The sequence below is a fragment of the Hyaena hyaena genome, unplaced genomic scaffold (assembly GCF_003009895.1).
Source record: "Hyaena hyaena isolate Hyena2069 unplaced genomic scaffold, ASM300989v1 scaffold_461, whole genome shotgun sequence".
NCBI lineage: Eukaryota > Metazoa > Chordata > Mammalia > Carnivora > Hyaenidae > Hyaena > Hyaena hyaena.
Window position 1 is genome coordinate 782,272 of NW_024081095.1, and position 16,278 is coordinate 798,549.

The following is a 16,278-nucleotide window of genomic DNA, read 5'->3' on the forward strand; positions in this document are numbered from 1 at the left end:
GGAGCCTGTTTCAGTCTGTGACTCCCTCTCTCTCTGACCCTCCCCTGCTCACGCTGTCTCTCTCTCTCCTAGAAATAAATAAAAATAAATAAATAAATAAACAAATAAATAAAATGTGCACTTTTAGGGGCGCCTGGGTGTCTCAGTCAGTTAAGCATCCAACCGGCTCAGGTCATGATCTCATGGTCTGTGGGTTCGAGCCCCACATGGGGCTCTGTGTTGACAGCTCAGAGCCTGGAGCCTGCTTTGGATTCTGTGTCTCCCTCTCTCACTCTCTGCCCCTTCCCTGCTCATGCTCTGTCTCTGTCTCTCAAAAACAAACATTTAAATAAATAAAATGTGCACTTTATACACCACAGAAAGCATCCCCTAGTCTCCCAATTTATAGCATTATACACCTAGATTTCTTTTGTTCTTTTACATAATTCAGAAGATAACCTAAGGAATGAAATGGAAACTCACCTAATCCTTGTCAGAAGCAAATTCACCAATAGTACTTATAGGAGATACACCACTGCAATTAGGATGGTTTGATGTTTATTCTCTAAAGCACATGATCAGCACAAATAAAAGTGCTAAACTTTTATTGTTTTTACCCTCAAAAAAGGAATAAGTTGCTACAGAAGTGATTCCCATAAGTTTTACATAATTAGAGACTTGCTTAAATTTCACAGGACTTGAAAAATACCAAGTATGTAGACATCCATACCTTGGCTTTAAAACCACCATTTCTGAAAGGTAGTTAAAAGTGTAAATGTGCATATCTTTTAACTAAGAAGTGAATTCTGGGAATTCGTCTTCAGGAATACTCAAAGGGACTAGCCAGCCATTATCTACATAGAAATGTTCATTGCAAAATCCAAGTAGCCAACAAGTGAACAGGTACATAAATTTGAACATCTACTCAAGAAAATACTGTGGAAAATACCATGTAGCTACCAAAAAATGTTGCAAATTGGGGAAATACTGCAAGTCGGGAATGAAAAATATTTCTATGATGAAAAACATGCCTGGAAATATAAATACCAAATGAACCGTACCCAGTGTTCTCAAAGGCAGGGAAAGGGGACAAATACAGAGAACTTTATTTTTCTAGATTGTACATTTCAGTCTTTAGACTTTCATACGGAGCATTATTACTTTGTAACTAGAGGGGTAGAAAGACAAAACATTTCTTAAGAGTACTTAATTTAAGCCAAGTTTGGTGGATTTATTTTTAGCAAATACAAATAATATATCACTGATAACCAAACAGCATGTTTGTTTCATGGGCAATCAACATTTCTGAATTAAAGGATTGCAATGTGGGTAAAAATTTTGTTTCTTGATTATACTGTATCTAGAAGGAAATAGTCCAAATTAGAAAATGCTTGTAACATAGTGTTAGTATCATATACTTTTCCTCTACTGTTCCTAATTATATGTAAATAATATTAATTTCATAAGAAAAATTTAAAATAGTGCTTTGTGGAAGAAAACCTCTATTAATTAGAAAGACTACTAAATACCTGGAAATAAACTGAAAGGGGTGAGTCAAGTAAAAGAAAAATTTATAAAAATTAAAAAAAGAACCGACTAGAAGAATATGCTGTATTTCTAAATTGAGTCAACATTATGGAAACTTCACTTTTTAAGTTAATATATGAAAATATAAATCAGAATTCTGGTAAAATTTCAATGGAACACAAAACTCTGATTTTATGTTTACATGGAAAAATAATTCTTCAAAATAATCAAAAAAAAAATTTTAAAGAACAATGGATAGGGAGTATTCTTCCTTTAACATGAGTTGTCAATATATACTCAAAAGTTAACATAAAACTGAACAGATGAACAGTGAACAATGAAACAGAATTACAAGTGCACAACCAGAAACAAAAATTTAACCTATGGTGAATGTGACTATTCAAATTGAAAATGATTCACTAATAAATTAATAGTGAACTATTTTGACTATGCATTTTTTCATTTTTTAAAGTTAATTTTTTTAAATATTATACCCATTGTGGGGCTCAAACTCATGACCCCAAGATCAAGAGTCATATGCTCGGGACGCCTGGGTGGCTCAGTCAGTTAGACGTCTGACTTCAGCTCAGGTCATGATCTCATGGCTCGTGAGTTCGAGCCCCAAGCAGAGCTCTGTGCTAACAGCTCAGAGCCTGGAGCCTGCTTTGGATCCTATGTCACCCTCTCTCTCTCTGACCCTCCTGCACTCAGGCTCTGTTTCTCCAAAATGAATAAATATTTAAAAAAAAAAAAAAAAAAGAGTCATTTGATCCTCTGACTGAGCTAGCCAGGCACCCCGTGTGCATTTTTTTAAGTTAAATTCCAACTCTAAGCCATAAAAATACATTCCGGATAGATTAAAGATAAAATGTTAATTATGAAACTGAAAGCACTGAGAGGAAATATGAAGGCAGATATTAGCTTAGGAGATAACGTTAGCTTAGGAAACTTTTTCCAATTTTAACAGGAATGTTAGTGGTTTAGAATTTAAAAAGTAAACTGTAACAAGACATCATGAAGTTAAAAGACAAACTCCTAAGAGAAAATTTCCACATGTTTAAAAGAAAATGAATTAGAGGCGCCTGGGTGGCTCAGTCGGTTAAGTGTCCGACTTCAGCTCAGGTCATGATCTCACAGTTTGTGGGTTCGAGCCCCATATCAGGCTCTGTGCTGACAGCCAGCTCAGAGCCTGAAGCCTGTTTCAGATTCTGTGTCTCCCTCTCTCTCTGACCCTCCCCTGCTCGCTCACTCGCTCTCTCTCAGAAATAGAACATTAATAAAAAAATTTTTAAAAAAGAAAATGAATTAGTATTCTATGAAAATCTTCTATATGTATTTAGTGGAGCTAAATACATATAAAGAAATGCAAACAATAAAAACAAAAGGTATGCTAATGAATTCTAATGGCAAGGAAAATAGAAGCTATTAAATATCATTTTTTGCCTAACAAATTGACAAATATCATACTATGTAAGAACATGATGAGGCCAATAAAAGAATGATCTGTGTCTACTGATGTGGGAAGATAATCACCATATTGTGTGACAGGTACTGCCAGTAAGTCCCTTGCCCATGTTATATACTATTCTCATCTTACACATGAGGATACTGTGTCTCAAGTATTCAAGTAAGTTGTGCTAGGTGACCTACATTAACAGAGCTTCAAACCCTGGCAGTATAAATCCAGGACACATATTGAGAAGATAGACTAAACTGTTAAGAATAATATGTGAACATTTTTGTCATTTAGAAAGCAAATGAATAGATGTTTTGGTGTTATTCTCTTGGTGTAGATTGATTTAAATGAAAAGAAATAAATTACCTTATTAAAATTATTTGGCCACAAGAGGGCATCAGATATTCTTTTCCAACTTGAAAGCAAAAGGCTGTATTTGAAATCTCCCTTTTCCATGAAAAGCGTTAGTATAACTACTTTATTTTTAAATGGCTATTGTTAAATCACTGCTTTTCCTATGATGTATATGTAGAACTGTCATTAGTAATGGGGAATTCTAATTCAGTATGCCATACTTACTGTACACAAGATTTTTTAATAGAATTATTCTTCTGTTAACTCAAGTAATATTCATTTAGGAAAAAAATATCTAACAGCACAAAGAAAGGTCATTAATCACCTTTAATTGTTTCAGTAGAGATGATAACCACAGTTAATATTTTAGTAAATGGGGATGCTTAAAAGAGGGAACTTTTCTTTACATATGCCTATCCTGTTGTATTATGAAATATGTTCATTTTATGGTCATACAATTTGATATTTTGAAATATTTTATGTCGATTTTTTTCTAAATGTATGTTTTATCTTTTTTATTTTAAATTCTAATTAATTAACATATTCTAAAACATTATTTTTAGTAGTGGTGTAATGTTATGGATAGGCTGTTCATGTACCAGAACTGCTAACTATGAATTCACATAGAAAATGTATAGATGCAGGGCACCTGGGTGGCTCAGTCGGTTGGGCATCCAGCTTGGGCTCAGGTCATGATCTCATGGTTCCTGGGTTCGAGCCCCACATCGGGCTCTGTGCTGACAGCTAGCTCAGAGCCTGGAGCCTGCTTCAAGTTGCCTCTTTCTCTAACCCTCCCCTGCTTGCTCACTCGCGTGCTCTCTCTCTCTCTCTCTCTCTCTGTCTCTCAGAAATAAAACATTATTAAAAAAAAAAAAAGAAAATGTATAGATGATAAATTTTTGAGTTAAATTAGTAACTAATAAGCCAGTGTGATTGACTATTTTACTAAACTCAAAAGGAAAAAATTTGGTTTTGCATCTTATAAATCATCTATTAAACACTTCTTCTAAAGAAGTGAAACAAGTACCTGGGTGGCTCAATGGGTTAAGCATCTGACTTCAGCTCAGGTCATGATCCTGTGATCCATGAGTTTGTGCCCCACGTTGGGTTCTGTGCTGACAGCTGAGAGCCTTGAGCCTGCTTTGAATTCTCTCTCTCTCTTTCTGCCTCTCCCCCAATCGTGTTCTGTTTTTCTCTCTTAAAAATAAATATTTAAAAATTTAAAAGAAGTGAAACAAAATTTACCAATTAAAAATGAAGTTTCTGAAACTCTAAGATTAGTGGAACATGAAAAATATGAAATTCAGTTTTGTCATCTGAGTTATTACTAAGAGAAATCAGACTATGTCATCTTTCCCAGTGATAAGATAGACTATATTTAAAATCTGATATGGATAGCTAATAAGTTCCTTTGAAAAATAATTTTGAAGATACCATTTGTGACGCTTGATACTGTGAAATCTGGGAAGGAATACACAAAAAGTTAAAATACAGGATCTGACAGGGATTTGGCATGCAGGTTTACAGTAAAATCCCTCTCCCCAGACACAATTAGGAATGCCAATCAAAAAGTTTTAAGTGGAAAACCATTAAAAGTGATATATCCCTTAAATATTTGTAAATGTTTAAAATGTATCAATATACTTTCAGTTACCAAATATATGTAGTTAAGATTTTTTTCTTAGAATATGGGTCTATTGCTATGAGTTATGTTTTCTTTTTTCCATAACCTATATCCATATCAATCCTAATTAAAGTCTAGGTTTTTTATAGACAAATGAACCCAACATTTTGAAGCAGAATCATTTCCTTACATATGTTGTCTTCACCATATTGAATACAGCTGATACGTACAATTTACTTAAATTATGTAATCAGCAATATAACAAGCATAAATGGGCTTGGTACCAAACAACGTGGACTCTCGTCATAACCCCCAGTGGGACCATCCTTCACTCCATCTGGAAGAAGAGCACAGCTGTCGATGCTCAGTGTGCCCTGGGCATCAGTGATCATGTTTAGGTACAGAAAGTACTGGTTAGGCCAGAGTCTGTGGCCTCTGAGTATTTTGGGTTTTTTGTCATTTTTACAAAACTTAAACTGCCATGTCAATTTTCTTAACTATAATCACAAATTCTTTGCCCATATTACAAAAAGATTTAAATCAAACTTACATAAAAATGTTCCTAACAGCCCTGTTGGCTACTATACAATGTATCTTTACTTTGTCCTGGGCGTATAACATAGTATTTTTTAGTTGACAGAGTAGAGATTATATTTCATGTAATTATTTCGTTTTATTGTTCCTGTGAACACGGAACAGTTCTCCTTCTTGTTAGTAGATCAAAAGACAGGTGGAGGCTGAATGTCAGAGGACTGTAATTTTCCAACAAGTTGCAAACCACAGTCATCGGTATCTTCTATATCCCACCCTCCTCTTAGAATTGCAAGGTCATTCATTCGACTATTCCTGACTGTTCCCTACGAAGGTTCTCGCTGGTGACAGTTCTGGGACTATGTGAGAAGGAGAGTCTTAGGAACATTAAAAGGGCACAGTGCCAGGAGCCAACGTTCAATTTGGAATAGTATGTGACAACTGACCTAACACGCGACATAGACACCTCTTCTTTTCAAGTGCAAGGTAACTAACTCATTTTCTTCATTAATTTAGTTTGTGGTGATTCCATAAAACTGCTGTGAGCCAAAACACCAGCAATTAAAAACCAAAGATAAATTAAGAAAAAACACACTGTGATAGGGGTACATATGGCAATGGCTTCATGTGAACACAGCCAGAGCTCCTGAAATTTGATCATCAACAAAGATTACTGAATCTATATGTTGAACATCTGGGTAAAGATGTCCCATCTTTGAAAGGTCTGACATCTGCTTAAGTTTCCATGGGAACATGGAAAGACAGAGGACCCTCAGCTTCCTCTGAGGGTACAATTTCAAGAAGGAAGAAGTCAGATTGCACCAGGAGGATGGTTTGGGAAGGGTTCGGATTACATGTTAAAAAAAGGGTTAAGACCATAATCAGAGTGAAAGAGAAAGGATAGCCTGGCTAAAAAAAAAAAAAAAAGAAGAAAAGAAAATAAAAAATAAGTTCATTTCACAGCACAAAGGGCTAATTTTTACTATTTAAAAGCTCCTCCACATTAGCAATAATCACAATACAAAAGAACGCTGAGCAAAGCAGATGAACACCGTTCTCAAAAGTACAAAGGGCTTTTAAACACAGGAAAAAATGCTCAAGTGACAAATAGAAATATAATCTTAAAGAGAGATAATTTTCTTCTCAGAACTTGGGAAAGATCAAAAAGCTGAATAAGACTATGAGTGAGGATTTGGGGAAAGATAAGCACTTCTCATACACTATAAGGCTGCTGTAAGAAGTTATGTTAATAATGGCTATCAGAATACTCTTTACTCAGCACCACCTCTTCTAGACATTTACCTTAAAGATATAATTATACATATGCAAAATATTGTATATATAAAGATACTGCTTGTACTTTTACTAATTATATCAAAAAGATGGGACCGATTTAAATGACCCTCAATTGGAGACTGGCTAATAAAGTTATAGTATATCACTATATGCAATATATAGTTTTGAAGACAAATACGGTTGTTTTAGGTAAGTAGATACATAAAAGATAAAAATGTATAGAATAATACGAAAAGATTTGTTAAACTAAAAAATGTATATAAAACTTTACTTGAAAAATAACAAAACATGTATATACAAGTGTAAGCATAGAATAAGTGTAGTAGCTGGAGGGCCCGTTGTGAAAATCTAAAATCAGGCTAGAGCATGGACTTCAAGTTAGAGGTTGTCCTGGAAAGCTTTTGAGCGAGAGAAATGAACCTCAGTGTTTTAAGAAAATTAACCTAGAAGCATAGAAGCAAAGTGTTTTAATCAACTCTTGTCTAGATCATAGGTGATTGTAGAGAAATGGTCATCTATTTAGTTCCATCATCAGGTGGATTTTTTCTTTCTAACATGATCCATCAACCCTTCATATATTCCATATATTCCTAAAGTTAAAAACTATTTCCCCAGAAAAATAGTTTCATCTTGTCAGCAAGATTCATAAGGAAAGACAAATCTATAACCATTCCATCAACTACTTTTCCAGTTGACAAACAGAGATGAGGTTAACAGCATATACAGTCACTCCAGTTTTGAAATCAAGATCATACTCTCTTGGTGTAGGAATGAGAGACAGACAACCATGAAAAAGCTGTTGGCATAGTTATTTAGGTGCTAATATATTTTTGTTAACATTTTATTTATTTTTGAGAGACAAAAGAGAGACAGAGCATGAGCAGGGTGGAAGCAGAGAGAGAGGGAGACACAGAATCCAAAGCAGGCTCCAAGCTCTGAGCTGTCAGCACAGAGCCCGACACGGGGCTCAAACCATGAACCATGAGATTATGACCTGAGCCAAAGTCAGATGCTTAACTGACTGAGCCACCCAGGTGCCCCATGTTCTGATATTTTTATTACACCACTAAAATGTAAGCAAAGAAACTCTCCGGGCATGTGTTCCACACCAACTTTCACTATTTTATTAGTTCTTCTTTGTAATTTCCAATCATCATTACTGACATGGGTTGAACTGTGTGCCCCCAAACTCCTTAGTCCTAATCCCCAGTACCTCAGAATGTGACCCTATTTGGAAATAGGGTCCTTGAAGTTACAGTTCGTTAAAATTAGGTCATCAGCATGGGCCCTAACCCAATGTAACTGGTGTCCTTCTAAAAAAAGGAAAGTTAGGACACAGAAACAGATACTCATTGAGGAACAGCCACCTATAAACCAAGAGGAGTGGCCTGGGCAGATCCGCCCCTGACAGCAATCTGAAGGGACCAATTTTGCCAACACCTAGATCTCAGACTTCTAGCCTCCAGGATGGCAGACAATAAATTTGTCTAAGCCATCCTGTTTGTGGCACTTTGTTATGACAGCCCTAACAAACTAATATAATTATACATAGAAATTAGTTATAAATGACTAGTCATTTTGGAAAACCAATCATTTAAAAAGACTTGAAAACAACTGACATTCTTTTTTGTTTGAAGTTAAAACTTCTAAGAAATGTTGTTTCAGTTATCTGATTGTCCTGAATTCTGATACCAAGATAAATTAGTATATCACAATTAGGAAATGATATTTAAGTATGTAATTTTTTTGGCCTCCCTAAAGGTGTACTCAAATATTTCTGGAAGTTTGTGAAGCCCAAGAAAAAACATACTACCATTAATGGCTTGGCCTGGAAACCAGTCATTTGCAAGAAATGTCATTAATTATAAAAATAACCCTGGAGAGAAAAGTCACTAACTTGACTCCAGACTACTCAGAATCTAAGGAGGGTTTTATACGTTTACTTCTAAAATGCTTCTGCACTTCTCCAGGTTTTTATAATCATTCGGTTTGTTTTTGTGTTTTCTCCTATTCACTCAGGTCACCCCATTCTGTATTTGTTCAAGTTAACCTTTTAATCAATGTGCACTTGCCTCTCGCCACACATCCTCCCACTTTTTCTCTGGATATGGTCTTTTTTGAATAACCAGGGCAGCTGGCTTGCAGAACATAGGACAACATATCAAATCGAGGTAAACTTGCCTCTAGTGTTTACATCGTTTCCTTTCAAAAAATTGACTCAGCATCTACTAATATGCAAGTCAAGAGTTAGGCACAGAGCATGAGGAGGTGAGCAAATCAGCTCCAAACTTGTAAAAGGGCTATTAAGCATGTACAACAATTGGAATGAAAAAGATTTTGTGCCCTCAAAGACCTGTACTGGCAGTGTTGAGGACTCAGATGCACCCCCAATGTATCTTATAAGTAAGGAGCAGGGGTGCATATCAGGAAAAATGACTCCCTTGACACTTGCAGGACAGATAAACAAGGAGCAGCTGTTCTCTGGTTGAAGAAATCGCATACTCAAAGGTCTGAAACCAGGGCCCCTTAGCTACTAAGCACGGCTACTACATGAAGGCGCACCTGGAGCTGTGGAGAAAAAAAACCGGAGAGAAATGGAATGCATGTTGCAAGGGCTTCTATATCAGGTTAAGATGACCTGGTTATTAATAGGACCATTATTTACATTTGAAGACAACCAATCCACTATGACTTAGTGGATTAGGGGACAAGGACTTGGGGGAAGACAGTCAAGATCATGACGGTTTCTGGTACTTTGTTGGGGACTGACATTGGTTTTTACCTCTAATTTTCTACATCTTTCCCACCTTTCTCATTCTCCATTAGAGTTAGAATTTTCACAGCTCAGCAGTGGAGAAGCAAACTAATCAAGGACCCTGTCCTGAAATTTATTTCCTGGTCCTTCGATTAACTCTAGAAATTTTCTTCCTGCAGTTATACCTCAGGGCAACAGCGCTTTCACCCCCACCCCCCACCCCCACGACAGTTATCAAATCTAGAAAAATGATTTAAGTGACAACAACACATCCACATTTGATGTAGATTTCAGAAATACCAGCAAGAAAACCTGAGCCTGAGTTCCTAGGACTGGCTTCCTCATCTTTTCTGTTACCTTTACTGCATTTAGAAAATTACATTTTATTATGCCTTAGACTTAAAACTAAACCATTTTTATTTTTTTTTAAAGTTACTTTAGGGATACATGGGTGGCTCAGTCAGTTAAGGGTCCAACTCTTAATCATGGCTCAGGTCATGATCTCACGGTTTATGTGTTCGAGTCCCAAGTTGGGCTCTGAGCTGTGAGTGAATCCCTACTTGGAATTCTCTCACTTGCTCTGTCTTTTTGCTGCGTGTGTGTGTGTGTGTGTGTGCGCGCGCGCGCGCGCGCATACTGTCTCTTTTCTCTCTCTCAAAATAAACAAACTTAAAAAAATTATATTCAACTTTATCTCAATTTCATCAATTTTGCCATTTGGTGCTTATTTAGCCAGAAATATGATCTGGCTAATTAAGATTAAAATATGGTCTAAATTAAAGGCATTAAATTATACTCAGTAGTTTCACTTAGAATATTTTATTGCAATCTTGATTCTTTGAAAATCTGTGTATCCCTATCAGCATCCCAGCTATGAGGGACAAATGCAAAGAATTTTCATCATGCTTTCAGTTCTCTCTCACACAACATCCGCTGTGATGGATTTGTATCCCTATTTTAAATGCGGGAAACTGAAGCTAAGTAAAGCATTTAATAATAAGCAGAAGTTTATGTCTGACTACAAGGCCTATTGTCTTTTAAGCTTTTTATCTTAATCTTCATCTTTTAATCTTTTAATCTCAGAGTAGAAAATTCCACGTTAATAGAAACCAGTTGTTCTCAACTGAAGCAATTTTGCCCCCCACCCCAGTGGATATGTGGCAATGTTTGGAAACAGTTTTGATTGTCACATCTCAGGGAGGAAGAAATGTGACTGGTATCTAGTGGGTAGAGGCCAGGGATGCTGCTCGACATACTACAGCGCACAGACCATGCCTCACATCGAAGGATCATCCGCCCCAAATGCTACAAGCAGTAAGACTAAAAAACCCTATACTAAATAAAACACTCCTAAAAGGGTCTTCTCAGAAGTATTACTACCTCATTCTGTTTTCTGAAATCACTATTTAGAATCAAAGACAAGAGCTTTAAACCGTAACGAGCTGTGCATGTATTTAATGCTACTCTTGGGAGTACTCAAATTTGAGTTCATACTCTAAACTGTGAACTGATCACAGAACTCTGTGGAGGATGCAACCCCAAATATTACATTATGCTAGATGTTGTCATAAATGCAGAGTGGGGAAAGAGAAGTATGTTTGGCATGTTTTCATGAAGTGTGATAGCCTGATCTTTATTCTGTTCAATAAAGGATGCAAGGGGGGGGGGAGAAATAGAAACCCTGAGGAAGAGCCTTATTGAAGTTTTATAAAGTAGACATTTCTCAAGAGGCACAATGAAGCCACACCATGAGGCAGAAAACTGCTTTCTTGATTTTATTTCAAAAGTACACAAGGTCACAAAACTAGAGCAAGTTTTTGTTTTTTTAAAAACAAATTTTGTTCTTACAAATTTCAAAATCTGCACCATTGGATACTTAAGCCAGAAACTTTAAATACAAGATCACTTTTGAAACTGACACTTATCAATTCTCTACTTGTGTATGTGAAGGGTCAAAATATTTTTTATCAGTAGTACAGGTGTATTTATCACAAAAGTTCACAGTTAGTATCAGCATAAGTGAATAAATTGTAGTTCTCTTAACACTTGTGTCATTGAATAAATTAGCAGAAAACGGAGTTCTTTGATTGGAGCTTTTAGTGTTCATGACCAAAGTCAAATCCAACCGACATTCAACACACTTTTAAAATTACAAAATAAGGTATTTTTTAAAACTCGGTTTTAAATAATTTTAAATAATTTTAATACTTTTAAATAAGAAATTAGATGAAGAAAAATATTTGCTGATATCTGTAAGATAAACAGAACCACAATTCACAAATTTATTATTTTTCCCTGCTTCTGTAACACTGTAGAATTTGTGCTCAGTTATAGACCTTTTTTAGTGTCAAAACAGGCAAATGAAGAAAAAATCCAACTGCAGAATGTGTTGCCTCTATTCCAAGACTATCTAAAGGCATTTGAAATATTAAAACTTGCCCAGAACATTTACACTACTAAACACAAGAATATTATAAAGATATATGTACATATATATATGTCACGAGCCACTAAAAAGTTAAAATTGTGCCAACATTTTCTACAACTACTCCTTATATGACACATCAAAGCATTAACCACATAATTCTTTTTTTCTGTTCACACTGGAATAAGGCATCTGACAGCCCTAAACACTGTGAAAATGAAGAGATTAGAAAACTTTAAACATTTGTAGAACTTCAAATTTACATGCCACACGCACACAAAAAGACAAAACAGTTATCGTAAGAAGTCATACGTTATAGAATTTGATATCCAACTCCATGCAGCAAGTTCTTTTTATATTTAATCACACTTACTTGCCCCTTCACTTGCTCCAAACTTCCAGAACTCAATCTTAAAAATTATCTTTTTAACAAAAGTCAGCTACTTCTTCATATCTATACTCTAACTGCATTTCTTCAATAAACCCCCAAGACATACTCAGGCTTTGTTTCCATTGTAACAACTCCATGGCAGATGACCCAAATTTAAAGGAAGTTATTCACCTGGAATAACTGGTCCGTGTAACCAGTAAGAAACTGTGAGGGTTCTCTAAGGAATATGGGTAAGATTGCCAAAAGGAAAAAGACTCCAGTAAACTACATAATTAAAGCACAGAACTCATACTCTACACTTTCATTTCTTTTCAAATGATCCTGTGTAACTGAAAAAGATGGCGTCAAGATCAGGTGTACAGTAGAATCAACCTGTTTGTCTTCAGAGCTGCAGTGCTGATCTTGACAGACACTGGCTTTCTAATGGAAACGCATGAATTATAATTTTTGGTTGAACTGCTTGTTGATTATCAACAGTAAAGAACAAATACCTGATCTCTGGTTGAACTGAATTATCACTGAGAATTATTTGGGAAATTATCAGTGCCATTCAACTTTTGGATTAATTGAAATTTACAATGAGAGCAGCTGGAGAATTAAGTCTCAAACTGAGTACTGTCCTTGAAACTTAATCACACTCAGTAAGTCTTTTCAGGTCACACAACTGATGTTTTAGGAGCTCCATTCTCAGGTTGTAGGTGGTATGGACTTTAGTTATAGCCAAATCCTAGAGTAGAAAGTCTAACATGTCCACCTGTTATGGTAATTCCTACTTAGACTGACACTGTATACAAATTGGGAATAGGAATGACCAGATTTTTTTATTATTGAACTTTGTGATCTGTTATTTATTCTTATACGATCTTGTAAATTTTATCATATAAAACAGGCCAGACATCTGGCATTCAAAAATAGCCACTATTATAAGATCATAAACACAAAGAGTGTTGCGGATGTTGAAATTTTTAAATCTTGATGAATAACACAGTCAGTTAAGTTGCATCCAAAAAGAACAGAGAAGAGGAGGCAAGATTCAAAGTACGAAAAGATAAAGGTGTCACAGTGATGTGTTTTTTAGGAACAGTACCTTCACCTCTAAGCACCTTTCAGGTGATAGCTAGCTCATAGGCACCAGAAATTCATAATAAAAATTAAATTACGCAAAGGCACAGATGAAAATGTTAACACAAGTATAAAAGCAATATTATGTAGGGTTAAAAACCTACTTAAAAAAATGTTTCCAAATATATAAAACTATACACTAATCCATTACACAGACATTCAGCTTTAAGTTCACCATTATAAAGTATACACAGTACTCTGCCTAATCTCAAATTCATACCAACATTAATTTATAATGTAGCATTTACCACCACAGCACCCAAAGAGATCAACAGAAACCAACTCCCTACCAAAATCTAGGGAAAAGGTTTTAGAGCTAGTGAAATAATTTATTGCAAACCTTATTTACTATAAAAGAAAACTGTTGGCTCATTTGACTATACCCACACTCCCTCACAATCTTAAGGGAAATACAAGAAACTCACTTTCTTCTACTACCACAATATTTAACACATTTGGCAGTTAGGAGTATACCTTTTACTCCTTTTCCTTTCATTTCTTGGGTTTTTTTTTTCTTCTTTAAGAATAAATCACTTTCACAAAACTAAGACTCATTCTTTTCAAAGCTCACCTTGATTTTCTGAAACTACACAGACACGTTGGCCATACAATAGCAGCTATCCACCCTCCCATGTTTGAAATACAGAACTGATGGAGGACACTTACTAGCTTAAAATGTATTTCATTTTCTGAGTCTAAAAAGAAAATATCCTCCAGGGACTAAATTCAAGTGTGTACATTTAGGATTACAGGTTTCTAGAACATATAATAATGCAATACCAACCACAAACCTCCCCCCCAAAAAAACACTGAACCAACCAGGGAAAAATGCTTTTAAATTTAGAACCAATAATTAGGGAATTTCAAACTGTAACTGTCAAATAATAAATGAGCCGTAATTTTTCTTGTCAGAAAAATAGTATGTCAAGAGCTAGTATTTAGTTGGGAACTGCAATATATTCCATCCTGATTCTGGCTAATTGTTCTGAAGACCACCATAGGCCTCAAGGCATCAAATCACCCCTCGACGAAACCCATGTTCACTACTGTAACCCTAACTAGTGTTATTGCTGTATGTAGCTGACAGTAAATGTTCTAAATGAATCAGAGAGATGCTCCTTTACTCTAGCATAAAAAGAGCTTACTGTGTTCCTGTTGCTTATAGCAGTGTATCAACTAAATAGTTAAATCATTTCATAGACAAGGTTTATGAATGATTCTGAAGTAAAAGTAGTAATTTCTAGAACACCGTAGTGTTTTCTACGTTATTAGATTTCAAACTCATATTTAAATGACTTTCCTAAGAAGCTATAAAAGGAAGAACAAACATAAATGTATTATAAATATTTTTGCCATGAATGTTTCTTTACCAGTTTGGAGGGGACTACCTGATCATAAATCAAGAAAGGCAATCTAAAAATAATGGTAGAAAATAGTAAATACTATTTCCAGATGATTCAAGTATCAACTCAGAGTGCATGAAGTTTACCAATTTCTTCACCTATGATTTCATAAGCAAAGTGCTATATCTTAAGTAGTGATATTTAGAAATCTATCAAATCAATCTCTTAAAGGAAATTTTTTTCAGATGGTGAATTTGCCCTTAGTGACTTCAATGCCTTTACTATTTCAATAACCATACAAAACTTTTATTTTTTCCCCCAAACAAAAGTTTTTAAAGTATAATTCTCAGTTTCTGGTTAACTTCTTTTTGATCTATTCTGAGGCTGGTAGCAGAATTTTAAATGGAACGGACTTTCCTATCTGAAGAGAAGGAAGGAGAGAGGGAAGGCCTGGATGAAAGCACACAGGCTCTATACTATAGACCCGTCCTTGCTCTGTGCTGGAATCATCACCGGCACTGCTCCCATCCTACTTAGATTAGGGGCCGCTACCTTGGCAGGTGGGAGAGTCGGACTCTGAGGAGTACGTTCAAAGTCTTCACTTGGTACTTGGTTATACTGAGTCTTGGAATATCCTTCCATGTTGGAAGGAGACATGGATCCCAGGGATGAGTGATTGCTGCCGATGTAGCTTCTGGCAGTAGATGTGCGGCTCTTTGGAGGAGGCACGTCTTCCCTAGAAAGCAAAGATCCCAATACAAGTTCAAAGAACAAGTTTCTAAAAACCTAGTTATATAAGCTATGAAAAACAGACAGGGGTGAGAAAAGATTCTTTAAGTATCAAAGTATGTGCAACACAAAAAAAGCAAGCACAGTAATGTACAATGTCACGAACTGTGTATTTGTCTAAAATCTATCATTTACAAAGTATATATATCTCCACAAAAATGTAAATTTTTACAAAAAAATTTTACAAAAATGTAAATGGGCATGGAGGAAGGCACTTCTGGGGGATGAGCACTGGGTGTTATATGGAAACCAACTTGACAATAAACTATTTGGAAAAAAAAAAAAAGGAGTTATTTCCACAAAAAAAAAAAAAAAAAGGAAAGAAAGAAAAAAAGCTTTTTTGTTATGAAGGTACTTATCTAAGACCTTAGCTGAAAACTCAGCAGATTTAAATTTGCAAAAACCAAGCATTTAGGCATAAGAGTTTTCACACCAAGCACCGACAAAGAATATATACCTGAGTTACCTCTGGTGCAGTTTAAAAATACAAGTGCCCAGGGGCACCTGGGTGGCTCAGTTGGTTAAGCATCAGATTCTTGATTTCAGCTCAGGTCATGATTTTCAACTCAGGTCATGATCTCATAGTTGTGGGATCAAGCTGGGTGTGGATGCAAAGACAGACAGGAAAGAACGAAAGAAGGGAGGGAGGGAGGGAGGGAGGAAGGAAGGAAGGAAGGAAAGGGGGA

The 16,278-nt window shown here is 35.7% G+C and overlaps 1 protein-coding gene across 3 annotated transcripts in view; it reads right to left on the reverse strand.

Moving 5' to 3' along the window:
- The window catches only part of CXADR (CXADR Ig-like cell adhesion molecule), a 53,643-nt gene that overhangs the window by 2,786 nt on the left and 34,579 nt on the right, over positions 1-16,278 (reverse strand). For 2 of the 3 annotated variants that reach the window (XM_039253765.1, XM_039253763.1), the window contains exon 7: positions 11,283-15,539. In XM_039253765.1, the coding sequence (XP_039109696.1) occupies positions 15,275-15,539 (265 nt within the window). In that variant the 3' untranslated portion in view covers positions 11,283-15,274. Of the gene's footprint in view, positions 1-11,282; positions 15,540-16,278 lie in introns of those variants that run through there. The other variant, XM_039253764.1, reaches the window with a different exon arrangement.